The 17,879-nt window shown below is 45.9% G+C and overlaps 5 protein-coding genes across 5 annotated transcripts; 2 read left to right on the plus strand and 3 right to left on the minus strand.

The window, feature by feature from the left end:
• Positions 1 to 59: 59 nt before the first annotated feature.
• On the minus strand, positions 60 to 1,755 carry F4813DRAFT_241512 (uncharacterized protein). The gene has a single exon (XM_049240029.1). It carries the CDS (start codon positions 1,441 to 1,443, stop codon positions 412 to 414), a length of 1,032 nt encoding a protein of 343 aa, XP_049095816.1. The 5' UTR covers positions 1,444 to 1,755; the 3' UTR covers positions 60 to 411.
• On the minus strand, positions 1,756 to 3,645 carry F4813DRAFT_241496 (uncharacterized protein). The gene has a single exon (XM_049240028.1). The coding sequence runs from the start codon at positions 3,509 to 3,511 to the stop codon at positions 2,069 to 2,071; it is 1,443 nt and encodes a 480-aa protein (XP_049095817.1). The 5' UTR covers positions 3,512 to 3,645; the 3' UTR covers positions 1,756 to 2,068.
• Positions 3,646 to 4,008: 363 nt separating this feature from the next.
• On the minus strand, positions 4,009 to 5,298 carry F4813DRAFT_241526 (NAD(P)-binding protein). The gene is made up of 2 exons (XM_049240030.1): positions 4,572 to 5,298; positions 4,009 to 4,506 (listed from the first exon to the last, which is right to left on the minus strand). Exons 1-2 carry the CDS (start codon positions 5,174 to 5,176, stop codon positions 4,155 to 4,157), a joined length of 957 nt encoding a protein of 318 aa, XP_049095818.1. The 5' UTR covers positions 5,177 to 5,298; the 3' UTR covers positions 4,009 to 4,154.
• A 4,097-nt stretch (positions 5,299 to 9,395) lies between these two features.
• On the plus strand, positions 9,396 to 9,923 carry F4813DRAFT_393234 (uncharacterized protein; the record flags this gene model as incomplete). Its single annotated transcript, XM_049247390.1, has 1 exon — positions 9,396 to 9,923. The coding sequence occupies one exon, from the start codon at positions 9,396 to 9,398 to the stop codon at positions 9,921 to 9,923; it is 528 nt and encodes a 175-aa protein (XP_049095819.1).
• Positions 9,924 to 10,444: 521 nt separating this feature from the next.
• Positions 10,445 to 12,697, plus strand: F4813DRAFT_241558 (cyclophilin-like protein). The gene is made up of 2 exons (XM_049240031.1): positions 10,445 to 12,455; positions 12,504 to 12,697. Exon 1 carries the CDS (start codon positions 10,816 to 10,818, stop codon positions 12,289 to 12,291), a length of 1,476 nt encoding a protein of 491 aa, XP_049095820.1. The 5' UTR covers positions 10,445 to 10,815; the 3' UTR covers positions 12,292 to 12,455; positions 12,504 to 12,697.
• Positions 12,698 to 17,879: the final 5,182 nt, after the last annotated feature.

Raw genomic sequence — 17,879 nt, forward strand, 5'->3', positions numbered from 1 at the left:
AGGACGACAGTTTAATTTAGGTACCTACCTAGGTAGGTAGGTACGGATCCGTATTGTACCATGCATTGACTTAACGCAGCTGCGCAACAAACCTTAACATTGATACATATAACTAGGTAGGTTAACCTTGTAATAGCCGGCCTATGACTTCCAAGTTCCCAACATTCAAAAACGATATAACAGGTATCTAACCTTAAATGATACCTATCATTTACCTATGTACCCGTGTAGGAACTCTCCTCCTTATAATTCGTAAGGCTATGGCAGCCCATAATCAGGCACGCAAAACCCATGGCAAGGAATCATTAAGTTATGACCATCGTTAACATCTCTCAGCCGTTGGAGCCATAGAAGAATATCCACCTGTATACCTTCGTAGTACCAGAACTAGATTAAAATGGAATTAACTACTCATCCTTTTTTAGGTTGCAGGACGGGAAAAGGCACAACCAAAAATGGCAACGATAGCAAAAAGGTATAATCTGCACATACGTGTCTGTTATCAAAGCGGTCCAAGATGAACACTTTCGATCCTTGCTGGTAGGCCCAGTCTAGTGAGAGTGAGGATCCTTCATCTTTTAGTTTTCCTGGCCGGAGTACTTCGTAGATGGAAAATCGCGTGTCTAGGCGTGTTCTAGGTGCCAGGGGCATTTGGGCGGGCGAGTATCCTTTTGTCAGGGTCTTGTTGATCAGAGGATGCAAGCCTTGTATGGGGTCGTCCGGGCTCGTTCTGTAGAGGAGACAAGTCGGATATTGCGATAGGATATCATCAACCTCCTTCCACTCTACGAATTTGTCGAGGAAGAATAAACTAAGACCAGGCGGACTTCTTGCCAGTCGGAATTGGGAGTCCAATTTCCCAGAGCGTAATTCGACGTTGAGACCAATGGTTAGCGTCTCAAGTTGTTGGTCTTGGTCCAGAACAGCCAAAGCTAGAGTCTCCAGCTGCGTATGCATCGAGAGGTCGTACTCTATTCTGACATGTCTCACCGACAAGCACGCTGCTAGAAAAATCGGATACGGTAGTTCTCGAGTACCAGTACTCCAGCGTCGTGGTTCCGCCCATTCGAGCACGTCGCTCTCCACATTGAACTGCGTGATCCTAGAGCTGCTACACATGATATCGAGAGCTATTTCATCCACCGATTGGGTTCCTAGAGACCGTCTTACGGTATCCCTACTGATCTGGAGCGGCTTATAGCTCTTTATTATCTCTTGCCGCGCCTCGTGGTTAGCCAGGATTAGACATGGGAGAGGTGGCATCCTTTCGTCATAGATGATGCGGTAGTGAACCTGCACCCAATCTGATTCTGTTGCGGCATTCCAAGCATCCAGGTCTAACTTCAACCTCGCTGGGACGAAGCGATGCGATATAGCGAGACGCCATATCTTATAGCGAAGCTCGGCGGGGAGGAGGCGAAACTGCGGAAACGAAGAGGCCATTATGAATATATATCTAAGGTCAGGTAGACACCAGAGAGAGGTAACTACCAGGTAGATAGTTACGATTATGCGACGCAATATATCTCACCTTAGATTTCATCTTAGAGGGGTTAGTAATCCCAATCCTCTTGGTTTCGCTATCGGCCAATCAACATTAATCCTCTAATGACTTGGTTGAATTTACGATTGTCACCACTCTTTTTTTCTCTACTTTATCCCTTGATCCGCTGAAAACTTAGATATCTCCTGATATGTTCCTGGTATGTTTTTCTACCATGTCGAATATTCTTAACAGGGGAATAGTATGTGTGCTAACATACCTACTGAAGTTGTGTTGGCCCAACCTAGAGTTATAAATAAGAGGTTTGTTTAATAGACAAGCAAAAAACGCTGCACACCGAAAATTTGGTATTGCTTAAAGCATTTCCCCTTCTTTCAGATTCCAACTTAACGTTGACCACAATTTGACCCTTTTACTGTCCACGCGGACCTAGTCAACCACGTTTCTTTTCATAGCTATATCGATATTAGCCGCAGTTTCGATAATCTTCGGCCGACCTAGTTACGCTAGTATTCACCTACTCCGAAATGACCGAGAAAGATTAAACATATGTTTATGATTTACTTATTCGGTGTCACTTCCTGGACGACTTGGTACCCATTGTACGGGGGCACGCTGAGCCTCGTCGTTTTCGTTTTCGTTCACGCCGAACTTGGTCATGCTGAATTCCGGCAAGCGCTTCTGCTCTTTCCGTAATACGCCGCCATGCTTCAGCCTACGCCGTCTTAAGACCTCCATTTCCTCAGCATTCTTAGCCTTCTCTTCTTCCTTGGCCAACATCGTACCTTCGATACTTAGGTATCCGTAATCGCCGCTGATGCCAACTTCATAATGCTTGATCCGGAAGTAGATCTTAGCCCCTCCTCGTATTCTCCTCCCGGTCTCATTTACCCAGTAACCGGTAGTATGCATCTGAGTGGTGTCATCGTTTGGGTTGTCAAAGGGTTCGGGTGTCGGGAGTTTGGCTTCCTCAGCTGTCTTGTCCCTGTCGGCTTTCTTGCCCTTACCACTATATTTGCCTTTATCTTTGTCTTTGGACAGCAAATCAACCCAGCGCCAGCCGTGAGGCAATCGCGCTGCTTCGATAGAGGCATTAAACATGTCCCAGCAGACGACTCCGATATGGCCCTCGCCTTGTAGATTCACTATACCTTCCATGGACGCGCCTCGAGACGGACGGAATAAGTCCACGTCGACCGTCAACCACCCAAAAGCTACCGCATATTCGTTGATGGACTCAAGCAGGACGGTCTCCTTTGCCTTGCTTTCTTCAGTCAGTGACCCCCTACCTGGTGCCTCTCCAATGCGGGGGTTTCGATAAGCTAGTAGAACACCACGAAAGCTTGGAACATAGCGGTTGAGCAGAGGTCTCAGATGCTGGTCTGCAAAACCTTCTATGGGCTCAATTAAACCTGATGGAAACAGAGGGAGGTACTGTGAAACGGTTTGTGTGAAGAAGGGATATTCGCTCGCCGCCGGCTTTTGTCCGAATTCGTCCGAATTAGAAGTCTCGGCTGGGTCTGAGTCGATATCCATAGAATCCGGTTCGGGATCCTCTGTTTCTTGGTCCTGTGTCTTTGGGTCTGGTTGACTATTTGGAATGACTGACGACACCACATTGATCTTGTCATGTTTCTTCTTATGTTCCTTTGACTTTTTCTTGTCCTTTTTGGAGGTGCTTCCGTCCACTGCGCTATTTTGCACTATTTGGTGCTCATCTGTCTTGTCCGTGGTCCGGTCCCTGTCCTTATGTCTTGGCCTCTTCTTCTTCTTTCCTGCTTTGCTGTCGTTGCCGTCTGCTTCGGTCTCTGGTATAAGCGCGTCAGGCAACTTGGCCTCTATCTGGATTGAATATTCTGGTTCTGTGGCAGGAGCATTGCTGCTACTTTTTGATTTCTTGTGCTTTCGCTCGTTGCCCTCGGTACCATCGGCTTCATGGTGTCGTTTATGTTTCTTATGCGACTTGAGTTTCTTGTCGAGCGGTGTTGAAGCTGTGTTGTCTGCCATCGCGCAGGGGGTGGGGGAGCTGGCGTGAGCAGAAGCTGAGTCCAGAATTCAGAATTGATTATAATTATTATGATAGGATTAAAAAGGTGAAAAAAAACAAAGTTGATTGAGCTAATGAAATGCGCCGACATGGGATTGCAAGGGACTCTAAACCGTAAATTTTTTTTTCGATCACCGACTTTTATCGATAAGCTTGTTAATTGTTTTCAGCGGGGCATTCCGGCTTTCATCATAATAAAATATATGTGTATAGCATCTAATGTAGAATCTAAACATACAGATACCTCGGAGGTACTTAATTTAATCATGGCTTATGCATATTACATTTAGAATACAATATCTTCTTCATTTATATATATCAGTTTATTCGGTTTGTCTCTTCTGACCTGTATGTGTAGGTTAGGTTTGGTGTAAGTGAAGTATTACATATTATTAAGATAACACTCTTAACATGCAAACCTGCAACCACAACCTTGACAATTATATAGAGAGACGCGTATTTAGGTTTATATATGAATGAGTCATGTTTCATTTATCCTACCGAGTTCTAGTCATCTATTGAATATCTACAACCAGGAAATATCTGTAAGATAGCCAACCATGGGCAAATATAGAAATAATTTACACCCATGCAGAACGGACCTCAATATCCTTTCCCGCTGATAGCCCTCTCTACAACAGTGCTTAATGGTTCCATGTCTCCCGATGTGAGACCCAATATCTCATTATCAGTCTTGTCATATAGTGTACCGCCTTCAGCCCAGATACGCTTCAGCGTGTATAGCGTTGCAATCGGATCGTTAGCATTCCACCTTTCATTCTCCATCTCGCGAAGCTTCTGGTTTGGTGTATGGTCGACCGTCCACTTTGACCCAGTCTGCTTCTCAAATTCTGCCAGGATAGCGTTCGGTGTCGTAACAAACGATTGGACTTTGAGGACTTTCCCCGTTGATACTTCGGGGTGTCGGAGAGCTGCAACCACTAGCTTACCAACGCTACACCATGTTAGCGGGATGAGTTGAATAGTTACTGCTGCTTTGTATGAAACCAAGAAGCTTACTCGGGCATGCTTGTAAAACCAACTTTGCCGTCTCCGCTTCCAATGACCACGGCCTTCTTTGACTTGGCATCATATCCTCCGGCCTCTTTAGCTACTGGCGCAAGTACCAAATACATCTCGATATACGGACCGGTTACAACATAAGTGCACTTGACCTTCTTCAAATTCTCACGGATAAATTCTCGTACTCTGAGCTTGTTCTGGTGCGGCTTTTCATTTTTACTAGAAGCATCGTATTCGATATCCGTGCCATATTCGCTAGGGAAAAACCACTGCACGTTGCTCTCTTCCGCAAGCTTTAGCAGTTCAATTTGACTAGCTAGCGCATTTCTTCCCAAGCACGAGACAACTGTATCTATGCCATTGTACGCGTTTCGAACATCATCAGCGCTGCTAAGATCGCCTGTGATGACTGATAACCCCCGAGACTTCCATGACGATAGTAGGGCCTCCTTGTCTGGACTAGATGCTGTGGCGGGCGACGTGAAGATGGAAACTTGACGACCAACATGGGGGCCGGCTGAGAGTATAGCCTCGGTAATGTATTTACCAATAGTACCTGTCGCCCCAACGACCAATATATTAGATGGAAGTTGGTTCGCCATCACTAGGACTTGGGAAAATATCGCGATAATACATAAACCTTGATGTTAACTACGTGTAAGAGGACCAAAATCACGATATCGGATTGCGGGGTAGTTCTTTTCACCCGAAGTAAACCGCCCATAGAATTATGATCTGTCATATTTTTACGAACTACCTATTAGAAATTCAGGTCTGTCATAACTAGTCTGGTTAGGGATTAGAAGATTCGTAATGCTCTAGTTGACAGCTTTTATAATGGCCTTCCAGCAATGGCGAAAAGTTGTTCCTAGAGCTTTGACTTCGGTACTTGAGTTTGCTTAGATTGATATGATTTTAAAGCGCCGCCCTATTATATATATATGTGTGTAGGTATGGGTACGCGTATAAACTCAGAAAGGGGAAGCGGACTATATAAGCCTTAAGTAATACATCGGATCCGTCCGATCATTGGCAGAACTGGGTGGAATAGGAGGTTCGGTAAACTGGCCACGGGCAATGATCCGAAGAACCATACATGGATATGGCCCGCCAGGACTTACGGTGGACCTAGACGATGAAGTCATGGCATTACACGATTGGCGACAGGCTCTATGCCACGAATCTCTGGGGTAAGACTGGGGTAAACCCTGGGGATACCGTGGTAGTACATATCTCCTATGCTCGTAAGATACGTTTACATGAGAAATGATCCCACCCCCTCCTTCACCTGCACATTTAGATATACGAATGTAACGTATGGGTCGCTTCGTTAGTTATCAGATAGCGTTTGTGTATAAACCTGCTTCTTTTCTAAGTCTAGCTGTGTAGTACCAACGTTGAACTTGGATCAACATAATGTTCTGCAGGTACAGCTGAGCTGATTCCGCCCTTTTGGAACAGTATCCTTGCTTTTAGCGGATAGATATAATGGATTGGGGGGCGGGGCGTACATTAACGACATGCTATTTCATGGATCATGTCGATCACCGAGTTCCAATTATTCATCTGTCTGATTGATGCCGGTTGAGCCGTTTTTGCTAATACATGCTATTCCTTTGACGGCCCTGATAATGTAGCACACCAACGGCCTTTCGGAGCTCCTTGTCCGCTGAATGTGGGTAGAACTACGTGATAAGACGATCTGAAGTCATGTTGCCTCTGTTTATCTCATAGATTAAGCACTATACACTATCAACAATACGACGAGAATATGATCCTATCTTACGTCTTCTGATCGAATCTGCCGGAATTGTAAAGACCAAGAGCGCCAATTACCGACGAGGTGGATATCTCATGCCAGGTTATCATCTAATCCAACGAGGACTTGTAGGCTCCCGTTCTAGAACTTCATGAAATAGACGTGTCGAATTTCGGGGGCACTACTAGGAGGGAGTAATATATTGAATGTACGTATTCCTCTTGTATGAATGATAAGTAAAAGCGATCGGACATGGGCGATGAGTGGCTTGTAAGTGTTTCGATAGAAACCTACTTGGGTGCTCTAAAAATTGGCACACCCTAATATTTCGTCACCCTTTGTGAACGCTCTACGGATCCCGATTCCCGACTTCAAAACGACGTTGAATCATCATCGAATATCTCTAGAACACTAACCCACATGATTGCCAGTCCATATCTATTACACAATTTAAACTGATTTTCCGACTAGCCCCGATTCTGGCAACGTGATAGTCTCGCTGGTATGGAAGCGTATGTGTTGTTCTAGACCTTTGAGTGTCGAATGAGGATTAGGCTATGCGAAGCCACAGGTTGGGCTGATGCAAAAACGAGGCACTTATTGACCTCGGGTACTTCCAGGTCAAGCGGGCACAGTACCTATGATACAGTGCTAAAGAAGATGAATGTGTCATGGCAACTTGCCTATTTTAGGTGTCCTATTTTAAACCTCTCGTGGACGTCATTCCCTCATCATTAACACTAATCCTTCGTTTGTAAACGCGTGTGGTTTGTTCCTATTGGCCAATTTGCACAAATGAGAGGCGGAATTTAAATGTTTTAAAGGGAAAAAACGGAGAGACTCCTGATATCAGTATAAACATAAAGAGCTTCCATTATTATGAAAGAGGTAGTTTAGCAATCTTTGACTTAGATAGAAGAGAACGCTACATATCTATGTACCTACCTAACCTAATTAAGGAGCGTCGTATCTATGTCTCTATGTATTGGACCGTGCTGAAGCAAGCAGATTAGCGATGGGCAGTGCTAGGTATTACCTGTATGTATGTATAGTCTTTAGCAACACTGTGTGAGATGCACATATCGTTACAGATCATCCCCATCATCCCTTAGCTATGTACATAATACACATATATCTGCATTACAAGGCATTATCCTTGCCTATAACATTTCTCCACACCTTCTCCAGGGATTACCTGGGTACAATATGTACATACAAGCAGCCAAGATACCGTACCACCTCCTGGATTTCAATCAATAAGAAAGAGCTTAACTGGCACACTATTCATCAGGTAGCTTCTTCATATGCACTTTGCCTTCACCTACCGGAGCTCTTTTTACGGTAACAAGATACTTAAGCTCCAAATACTGGACGAAACGCGCCACTATCAGGTGTTATATTGCTATCGTTAAACGTAACCAGTAGAATCAACTTTCTGTTTTGCCTCTTCTAGAAACCCATGTCTTTAATGGTCAAGTTGTAATGGCGTTTTCCATGTATATAGCTGCGTCCTCCCGGATAATCTTACTCATATATCCTCGGCAAACTCGCTAATAAAAGGTGCTCGAAAGTCCTTTACTCGTTCAGTTCCAGCCTTGAAGCGTTTGGGCAACATAAGTGACAGGTCAGCATCGCATACATACATACCTACCTACCTAGCTTATCCTACCCTGCTGGTAGCACCGCTTTTACAGCTGCTGAGTTGTATAATATTGACATCAACCTTTGAAATATCGACGCCATCGTTGAGTTTGGTTGGATGGTTCCGACGCCTAACCAAGCTTTGAGTCCGGTCTCGACCCTGTTGGCCCCAATAATTTACCTGCAATCACGTCGTCGAGCCCCTACCATTTGCAAACAGGGAGCTTCAGCTTTTTTTTTTGTCCACCTTACCGCAGTAGTAAACTTGCTACAAACACGGCCGAGTCTAGTCCAGCAACGGGAAGACCAACGGTTTCTTAGCTAAACACCGCCTTTCCTCCAACTCCTAAACTCCACCTTACTAAATTTGAAAAATATTAATCGCTATATTGGCGACCTTGATGCGCCTTGCGATCGTTTCCGCCACCCATCCTTTGTATTCGTCTCGACGAGGTCATAATAGGCGTTCGTGTGCTTCTATTGATAGTGCTTATTTTTCTATTACGTCTTATCTGCAATATCTGCAAGCTAGTCATCCCCCCCATTAGCATTTGGAGGTTTCTGAGCTAGATTTCCACTATCCCCTTTAATGCTCCTAGAGCTACCCAAGCAAGCCTGGTGCTATCTACATACATTACACTACATAAAACCACACCTTTTTCGACTCCACACATCCACATCTCTACACATCCATACATCCACACATACATTAGGAGGTATTCACCATACAAAATCGGGTGCTCCCGACAGTTTCTTCAAGGTTCCACCGGCAACACAAATACTCGAGGAATCTTGGTGACTTATAGCATTTCTGAATTACCCAACAACGAGCCGGAGACCAGATCGACAAACTCAATTCATCGGCTATATTTCTAGCGGCGCCAACCTTGGTGTGCCCTGAGGACCATTTCACATTATTTCCTGATATCTGCACGGAAATTTTTGGTGTCGAACCCCGGTCCAAAGGCAGTCTCCCAGAAATTGCAGCAACCCGGGAAATATAATAATCTAAAGGCCTTCCCCCCCTGTCTTGGTTTATAACCCCGACAGCATCAGCTCAATTGTTCCCTACATTTCAACCTCATTTAGGAACGTTGTATTTCACACCGATTATCCCGCATTCCTTTCCTAGAAACTCGAATACTTGTGTTGTCGTCTGTAAAAGGGGACGACGTTGCAATTGTGATCGTCAGATCGACAGGACGCCAGTACACTTACACGGAAGCTGGTCCGTTGTTCACACTCCGAGACGAAAATCCACCAAGTCCACTTACATCCGGCACTATCCCACCGCCGATCGATTGGTAACTCGACAGCTCGACTCGTGTCCCATTCCTGCCAACTTGGACACACCTTCAATTCAATGCAGCTCGCCGTTAGACACATAATACGGATTGAACATGTTCTATCGCGACATCAACATGCATTACACAGATGAGCTGATGGAATCGGGACCCAATTCGGTTCTGTATCACAATATCGACTTCGCTATGCATAAGTACCTCTTATTGCAGAACCAACACGAAGAGCTTCGGCAACATATGCACGATCTCTGTCCTTCATATACGACGTCTTCTACTGCAGTTACTTCGCCTTCAGTCTCACCCACTAGGTCATTCAGTGGTAGTCCGTCCCTCAAGCTCTCTCCTTCGCCCTCACGGAACCATCGAAGGTCATCGTTGTCCTCTGTTAGGAGCTCGGGATACCGAAGCTCGCAGACTCAGCTAGAACCGGTGCTAGACGAATCGTTGATCGATGAGATGGCAGCAGGAGAACAGAAGCTCTTCGACGTGAATGAGGGCCTCAAGAGGGCTCTGACGGAGCTGCTTAACTGCGAGACAGTGCGGAAGGACCAAGAAATGAGAACTTGGGTACAGACGCGATTGATGGACACGGAAAGAGAGCTGCGCAGCGGACGAAGACGGCGAAGCCACGGTAGTTCTGACTAGGTGGGCGAAGAAGGAAAAGGGGTCAAGGGATGGAGTGAAGTGTGGAAAAGTTGGTTAATTTTAAGACGGGAAGGAAAACAAAGGTATTAGACGGACCGTGTTGGATTGGGGGTTAAAGGAATATTTGATTTGGGCTTGGGAACTCGATACCTATTTGAATTCGGATGGCGTTCGGGAACCTGGCAGCCAGTTTTGTGCGGCATATCATATCATCAAAATTTATCTCAAGTTTTTCATCGGCGACTTCGCGATGAAATGCTTCTTGGCCGTTTGGTGAGAGATGGGCGTGCCAAAAAATTTTTTCCTTGGAAGGGAGCTATAAATGGGACGAATATTGTTTAATTAAAGTTTTCCGTAAAGGATGCAATTTTGAGATTCATGGATATATTTACATTAGGTACCCTACATAGGTACCTAAAACTACCTAGGTACATATCACTATGCCATTGCAATTGAAAAATAATTGAAATAGTTTACATATTCAAAGCGTGCTAATTAGTATAAGAGACAACTTGAGTTGTGATAGCTTCAATGTCTTTAATTGATGTTGTTGGAAAATTCAATGTATAGACGCGGGGTACATGTACCTAATGCTGGCCGTCTATGTTTGATTTTTCGTACGCAGCCACATAATCACACAGCCACAGGTATCCGGGTAACACTCAAAGTGCGTCACAGCTTAAGGTTTATTCTTTGCCTTCGCGTCTCATCAATTTATTCCCTTTTTTATACAACTACATCCGCCTAAATGCCTACCTCTTAATGACGATCCCTCCTCCTCCCACCTTCTAACGCGCTCCTAATTCACCAGAGTTTAGCCCATCTCATGTTATGTATTATTGCTATCGTCTCGTCTTAATTACAACGCCCTAGCAGAAAGGATAAAGAAAAGATGTCAGTCTTGCTCGAAACAAGCGCCGGCGACGTAGTGATAGACTTGTTAGTTGATTACGCGCCAAAAGAATGCGAGAATTTCATAAAACTCTGCAAGGTTAAGTACTACAACTTCTCGCCCGTACATTCTATCCAACAGAACTTTTCCTTCCAAACTGGCGACCCTCTTGGCCCGACCTCTTCCGCTTCTGATGGCGGTTCCTCTATATGGGGACTCATCTCCGGGGCCTCCAAGAAAACATTTAGCGCTACATTTCATCCAAAGTTGAGACATCTCGAGAGAGGCACTGTCTCTATGGCTACTGCTCCACATCCATCCGATCCCGATGCTCGTGTTGCCGGCAGCCAATTCATTGTCACGCTCGGCGACAACACAGATTATTTAGACGGAAAGGCGGCTATCTTTGGCAAGGTCGTCGAGGGGTTTGATGTACTGGAGAAAGTCAACAATGCCATTACTGACAAAGATGGCCATCCGCTCGTTGACATTCGCATAAAACACACAATCATTCTTGACGACCCCTATTCCGACCCATCCGGCCTACGAGAGCCCAGCCAATCACCTCCCCCGTCTCAGGCGCAGCTCGCTACGGTTCGAATCGCCGATGATGCGCCTTTAACCGAAGAGATAGACGAGGAGGCGGCAGAGAAGGTGCGGCGTGAGAGGGATGCCCGCGCCCAGGCTTTAACCCTCGAGATGATGGGCGATCTTCCATTTGCCGAAGTCAAGCCTCCCGAGAATGTACTTTTCGTGTGCAAGCTCAACCCCGTGACCACCGATTCCGACCTTGAGCTTATCTTCAGTCGCTTCGGCAAGATTTTATCGTGCGAGGTCATACGCGACAAGAAGACAGGAGACAGTTTACAGTATGCCTTTGTAGAATTCGAGGACAAGGGCGCATGCGAAGCGGCTTATTTTAAGATGCAAGGAGTGCTCATTGACGACCGAAGGATACACGTTGACTTCAGTCAGAGTGTGAGCAAGTTAGCCGAGGTCTGGAGGGGTGGGGAAAATGCGAAGCGGAAACGCAAGCGTGAAGGTGGCGGATGGGGCGGTGTTAAAGAGCTGGAGAAATGGAGGAAGTACAGGGAAGAGGACGGTCACGAAGGCACCGAAGATCATTACAGCATGGTTTACGGGGAGGAAGAAATGCGCGGCCGGCACAGGCGACAGAGAGACGGTCGTGATCAAGATGATAGGCGGGCCCGAGATCCCGATCGCTTCGGAGATAAAGATGAAAATAGAAACCGTAACGATGCAGATCAAGCTAGACGCCGGGACGGCGGATATGGACGCGACCAAGATGGGGCACCGCAGTCGCGAAGTAGAAGCCCAGTGAGAGACAAGCCTCGTGATAGGAATCGGTACGATGACCACCGAAGGGATGATCGCGCTATTAGGTACCGACATGACGACCGATGTGGAAAAGATCTAGAAAGAGATCGTCCTCGTCGTGACTATCGGCGGAGATAGTCTGAATCCACTAGGTTGCCTTTCATACGAAACGACTGTTATATCGAGTATGTGGACTTAGTTAACTAACTACCTATCTATCTGAATTAAGTTTACGAACCCGTGTTCTAAACGTACCTACTCAGCGTTATATCTCAATAGCATGAACCAAGCGCGTCTTTATAGTATGGAGACAACCCGATTTGGATAAAGAGAATGCTAATACATTTTAGAGCATACAGCCGTATACGAGCGTGTGGATCGCGCGTGTAGCTTGGTATAGGATATTCGTTCTATGTACGATTGATGTTTTCCCTACCCCTTACATTTCTTATGACGAATACAGAAACGAGCTGAGCCGTCTCTATGTATTTGGCTCACGTTTAGACTGACATGGCGCAAAGGGATGCGGATTCGGCCATGTGATGATGGCTAGGTATATTGCTAGTCTCCATAATTGTATTCTATTCTACAGGATGAAACGGCGGTCTTGGAAACTCAGACTCCAGCATAATCCTTCTTGTTCACATTCTTGGTCAATGCCGGCAAATAACTGCTTCTAAGGCAGTCCAGCTATGCTGGGAAAAGATTCTCAACTCGAAACAAAGCGATATCCCCAGTTACAGCAATGTGACATGCGAAATTCGGCTATCTTGCGTCGCGATACTGTATGGTTAATATGCGGAACATTGTATCAACCACGCGGAGGATTGGCAATCTACTCGAAGTGGTGACTACTGGCCAAAACCCAGGTTTAAAGCTTCGTTGCTATCTTGTTTAACGTATGACATATCCTACAATCCTCCTTCCTGGTTACACCGATGCCGCTGTCACCCGGCAGCCGTCTATCGGGCATCGAGGAAAGAAACTAGTGGCGGCTCCAAGGAAAATTACTACCGACGAGGTTTATTTAAATCATAAAAATGAGCCGCCACGGACTGGAAGAGAAGATAGGAAATGCTCATACGATCACGAATAGGCGGAGTCGGATACGTGTAGAGACGCGTTTGCTGCCATTATTAATACTACAGCAAACTAATATGGTATTGACTTGAAGCGTTAGCCTTCTCACCGACATACCAAGAGCATGACTATCGCTTCACTTCAACTAGCATGGGTCATCCATATCTATAAAGACCGGGGGAGGATTGTGAGTATGCACCTGAACCCCAGACAACCCCCCTTATGAGCTTCGATTACCCGCAGACTAGAAGCCTAATGGAACAATGGAAGGCGGCTCGACGATGCAAGTGGCTCGTGGCTTGCCGCTGGTCGCCACCATGCAGGTTTGAAAGTATCCAAGTATTTGCTTCTTAACTACCTGGTACTGATGCTAGTAAACCGTATGCATTGTGTAAATCTAGTATCGTTTTCTCATGCCATATCAAGATCAAAACTGTTGCAAGAAAAGGGCAGCTCAACCTGATAAACAGCGTGGCTATTTTATACCTTGTTTAGCTGCTCACCTCCCTAAACGTATATTTCAGAATTCCCCCTAAGGCCCTAGGTTCTTTGGTTGTGGCAAGAGTCTCTGGCCAGAATTAACGGAGCTCTACATACGCAGGTAAAGGAGACTTATGTCGGACGGCATGGGAGACGACATGGGATAGTCATGAGCTTGCAACAGGCCGTCTTTCCCGAAGTGGGGGTAAAGTCATCAACCTACTAGGATGCGAGGTTCGCGAGTTGATGTCCTGTTACTTGTTGTGCCACGAGGCGTTCCTGGAATTCTAATCCGAGCCGAAAGACCCCAGCACTGCCTACCCAGCGCTTGTATTCAGAACGCCTACAACCGATCGATGCTACTCTTTATCTAGCATACGTTATCGTCCGGAATTAGAAGACAGGTTTTCTCCTTATATAAGTACCTTTCGACGCTGGTTGCTTCCAAGACCGTTTTCTGCAAGGTCCCCAAGTTCGTGTGACAATATTTTCATGGCATTTTTAATATGTCTTGCTGACCCTAGCCCTAAGGGACGTTCGCTACTTCAAGTATCGAACATACCTACGTATCCACTCTCCTGTCTTAGCCTGATATCGGCTGTCACTTTTGTAGGGGATCGTTGTTGTAGCTAGAAGACCCATCATAAATGTCCTGCCGGGAGTTGACGTACTTTCCCGTCCTCGTCAATTTGAGACTCCATTAAGTTGGATCGGAACTCCGACTCTACTCTACGAAGCAAATGATGGGCTTTGAAAAGAGCTCCGAGAGTCACACAAAGAGAAATATAGACCATACCCACAGCAACTTGTGGTGATGGTCGATTAATCTCACTATAAATTCAGAGCTGATATATTGCCAAGTTAACTCTTCGATTAGCAATATTTATTATCTGCTTTGACGTACTAGCGTGACAATGGTTCTGTCACCTATCCTTCACAATGGCTAAGGTATGGAGGATAACTTCCGAGGAAGATCGAGTATGTAGTCGCCAATGCTCATTTCTGGGCCCAACTTGTGAGTACACTAATGGTATAAGGGGCTAGAATAGGGCCAAAACTTCAAGAGATCATCTGCATAGGTAATTTACAAATAGGCTTTTCGCCACAGTACTGATTTTGGACCCCGACCCCTAAGTTTCGCCCAAGGATTAAAGCTACCTACTCCAAGGCCTACTGTCGACTGGCATCATGGCAATTTGAACCCCCAAAATGTCTCGCATACTGACGGACACGTTTCAGCCAATGGTATAGCGGTCGGTAGCACGAATAACGGCTACCTGCAGCTTCTTATAGATGACTGACAGCGGGGACATGCACGCAACCGTGTAGCTGGAAGGAAAAATTTCCGCTGCTAAGTTCTGGCACCTATTATCTCCCAACTATGGGGGCCATGTGCCAGTGACATGTGTACTCTTGCCCGCGTTTCCACTGTGTTCGGAAGCTTGATGAGAGACAGTAGCACTTTAGCTTAACTTATTCCGCACCCAGTGTATGATACAAGCTGGCTGGAACCACCATAGGGATGAAAGTTTTTATTGTCATATATAGAATGTGCCGACAAGACCCAAGTTCACTCGATACGGATTGCCCTCGTTGAGAGATGTTCCGGTTCCATGCTTTCCATGCTTTCCATGCTCTCCGTCCTTAAACTAGGGATCCCAACTTGCCACAAGGAGGCGATGATCCCCCAAACATATCCCGATTAAGTACTCGTAGATACTTATTTAGGAAACAACCTCTCCTCAGCCCTATTATATACTCGAAGAGAAAACTTAACTCGCTGGCGGTATACTAGAATAATCAATAGCTTATTTTAGGCGCCTGTTAGGAATGGCTTATCGCAAATCAACGAAATGGCATTTTCTAGTATAGTCTTAACTGTAGATCGAGACATCCAGAGGAGGACCTCAATTCTGGTCAAACAAGGATTAGCATCGCGTATCTATAATCTACATGGCGCATCCCGCAGGTGTAGGTACGGGGTGCTGCTCACTTATCATGCAGCTGGACTATACATACATCTAACAATCTGTGCGAGACATCATTTTTCTCTGCATGCGGGTGGTTTGCCCACCAAGCGGGCGACAGATGACTGGATGGGGCCGTCAAATCGGATCTCTGGCCAGCCTCATAGGCTTATTGATCTAGTATAGACCCTGCTAATCTAAACGATTCATACAAGAAAAAAATGATAGGTCACCGACAGAGCCGTTGGAATCGACTGAGGCACTTATCGTCACTTGCTGCAGGAGTAATCTCTTGCAGACTATTTCCTCATCCCCGGTGCTCATAATATTGAACTTCCCTGCTACCTTCGGATGTCTCAAGTTTACTGTTCGCAGAGAAACGGTACGGGGACTAGGTACCTACATTTAGGTCAATGCTAATACAAGTAGAGCAGCGCACTCTGACAATTCGGGGGTACAGGATAGGCGGTGCTAGAACCGAGAATACTCAAAGGTACTACCAGGGGGAAAGATACTCGTGTGACAGTGTCCGGATCTACAACGTTTAGAGGGAGTCTCGTTTGTGCTGTGCTAGGGTTAGAAAGTGTGGGAGAGCCTTCCATGTACTCTGCAACTCATCTTCGGTGGTGACTATGGGCAAACACGAAATATAGTCAGTCGATTACTCTGAATCTCTATCCGAGTTTCCTGCTCCCCTTCTACTTTGATAGCTCCTATCTTGCCCTGGGGGCGAGCAGATACATCTAATCTCTGAAGAATCTGTTATGGGAATAGTCTTTGCGCCTCGTTAGACCGGATGGAGCGGCTGTGGCTTCATGTAGGCTTGGCTAGACCGGCGTGGAAGAAACAAAACCTTTCTGTCATTTTTCGTTTGAGACCCTCGCCATCTACCCCGCTAAACATTCTAAAGTAGGAGAAGACTGCAGTACTGTGAATCGAAAATGGTAAAGGGCAGACCAGCCAAAGACCTCATTCTCATTTTCGCTCTCCTTGGGTACTTTCCCCCCTTTCCACCGTGCCGTCACACAGGGTGCCAATACACGTATGCAATAGGTGACGAATAACTGCGTCACGTAGGTAGGCGCTTATTCTTAAGTGTCTCGACATTGGGCAGCACTGAAAACTCACCCTTAGTCTTCATGGCGAGCAGAGTCATTCCCATTGTCTTACCCGACGTTTGCGTCCTCAGTAGGACGAGAGCCGTTGGTCGAAAGTAACCACCATGGTGTTTGCTCTGGCGATCCTCCGCAATACCCTATGGTCAACTACCTACTCGTTACCTGATCCGTCGCCCCCTCCACTTCACGCAGGAGACAGGTTACTTGGGGATGGGAATAGCTTTATCGAAATTATACATATTATTCTCTGTTGATAGATCGTGTATCAAAGCTTTCGATATCTTATTTTATAGATCAAGCTGCTTATAATTGACCTATCATGGCGTCTTGTGATGGAGACTGAAGCCGAGACGTAGACGGTAGACTATTAGGAGCACACTAACACTATCTCTTTTCATGGAGCACCTGTACATAAACCTCGGCGTTGTAGCTAAGAATATAGAAAGCAGCTTGGGGTAGCCTAGTCTGGTACGAATAAAATATGCCGGTCTCAGTATATGAGGCCCACCTGGTTCGCTACATCATCTATATAGATTGCATCGAGATTGGTCACTCACCAAGCCCCAATTCCAGATGGCCTTACCCCCTGGGAGGATCGGCCTGCCATTCTACCTAACCTCCCCACCGGCCTTATAGGGGTACCAGCTGTTTGTCTAGGTCTTCCTCCCCTCTTCAGGGTGAAACGAAGCACGTTGGACTAGGTTGGAAATACAATTCGACTTAGAGTACACATGGCTAACCTAGAGTTTTGCTCATCATGCAGTAGTCATGCATCTAACCGTCCCTCTACTTGTACCCTTGAGCTCGTGTAACAAAGCTAGACTAATCGACCTCATAGTTGTGGATAGACATCTCGATGTGACACCTGCTGTGTTATGAACCAAGGGCAGAATGACAAGTACTCAACAAATATCTACCCTGAAGAACTTCGTAACCCGGTTGCAAACAGTAATATTAAGGCATGTCTGCTGGGAAAGTTGTACGGGATTATAACAGTCACAAAACTTGCAGCTTCTCAATTTCCCTTCTTGTCTTTTTCGGTGGTGATTTACACGAGTCGTTTCCTCTCGCCTCTGCAAAC

The sequence above is a fragment of the Daldinia decipiens genome (genome assembly GCF_022478715.1).
Source record: "Daldinia decipiens strain CBS 113046 unplaced genomic scaffold F4813scaffold_42, whole genome shotgun sequence".
Taxonomy (NCBI): Eukaryota; Fungi; Ascomycota; class Sordariomycetes; order Xylariales; family Hypoxylaceae; genus Daldinia; species Daldinia decipiens.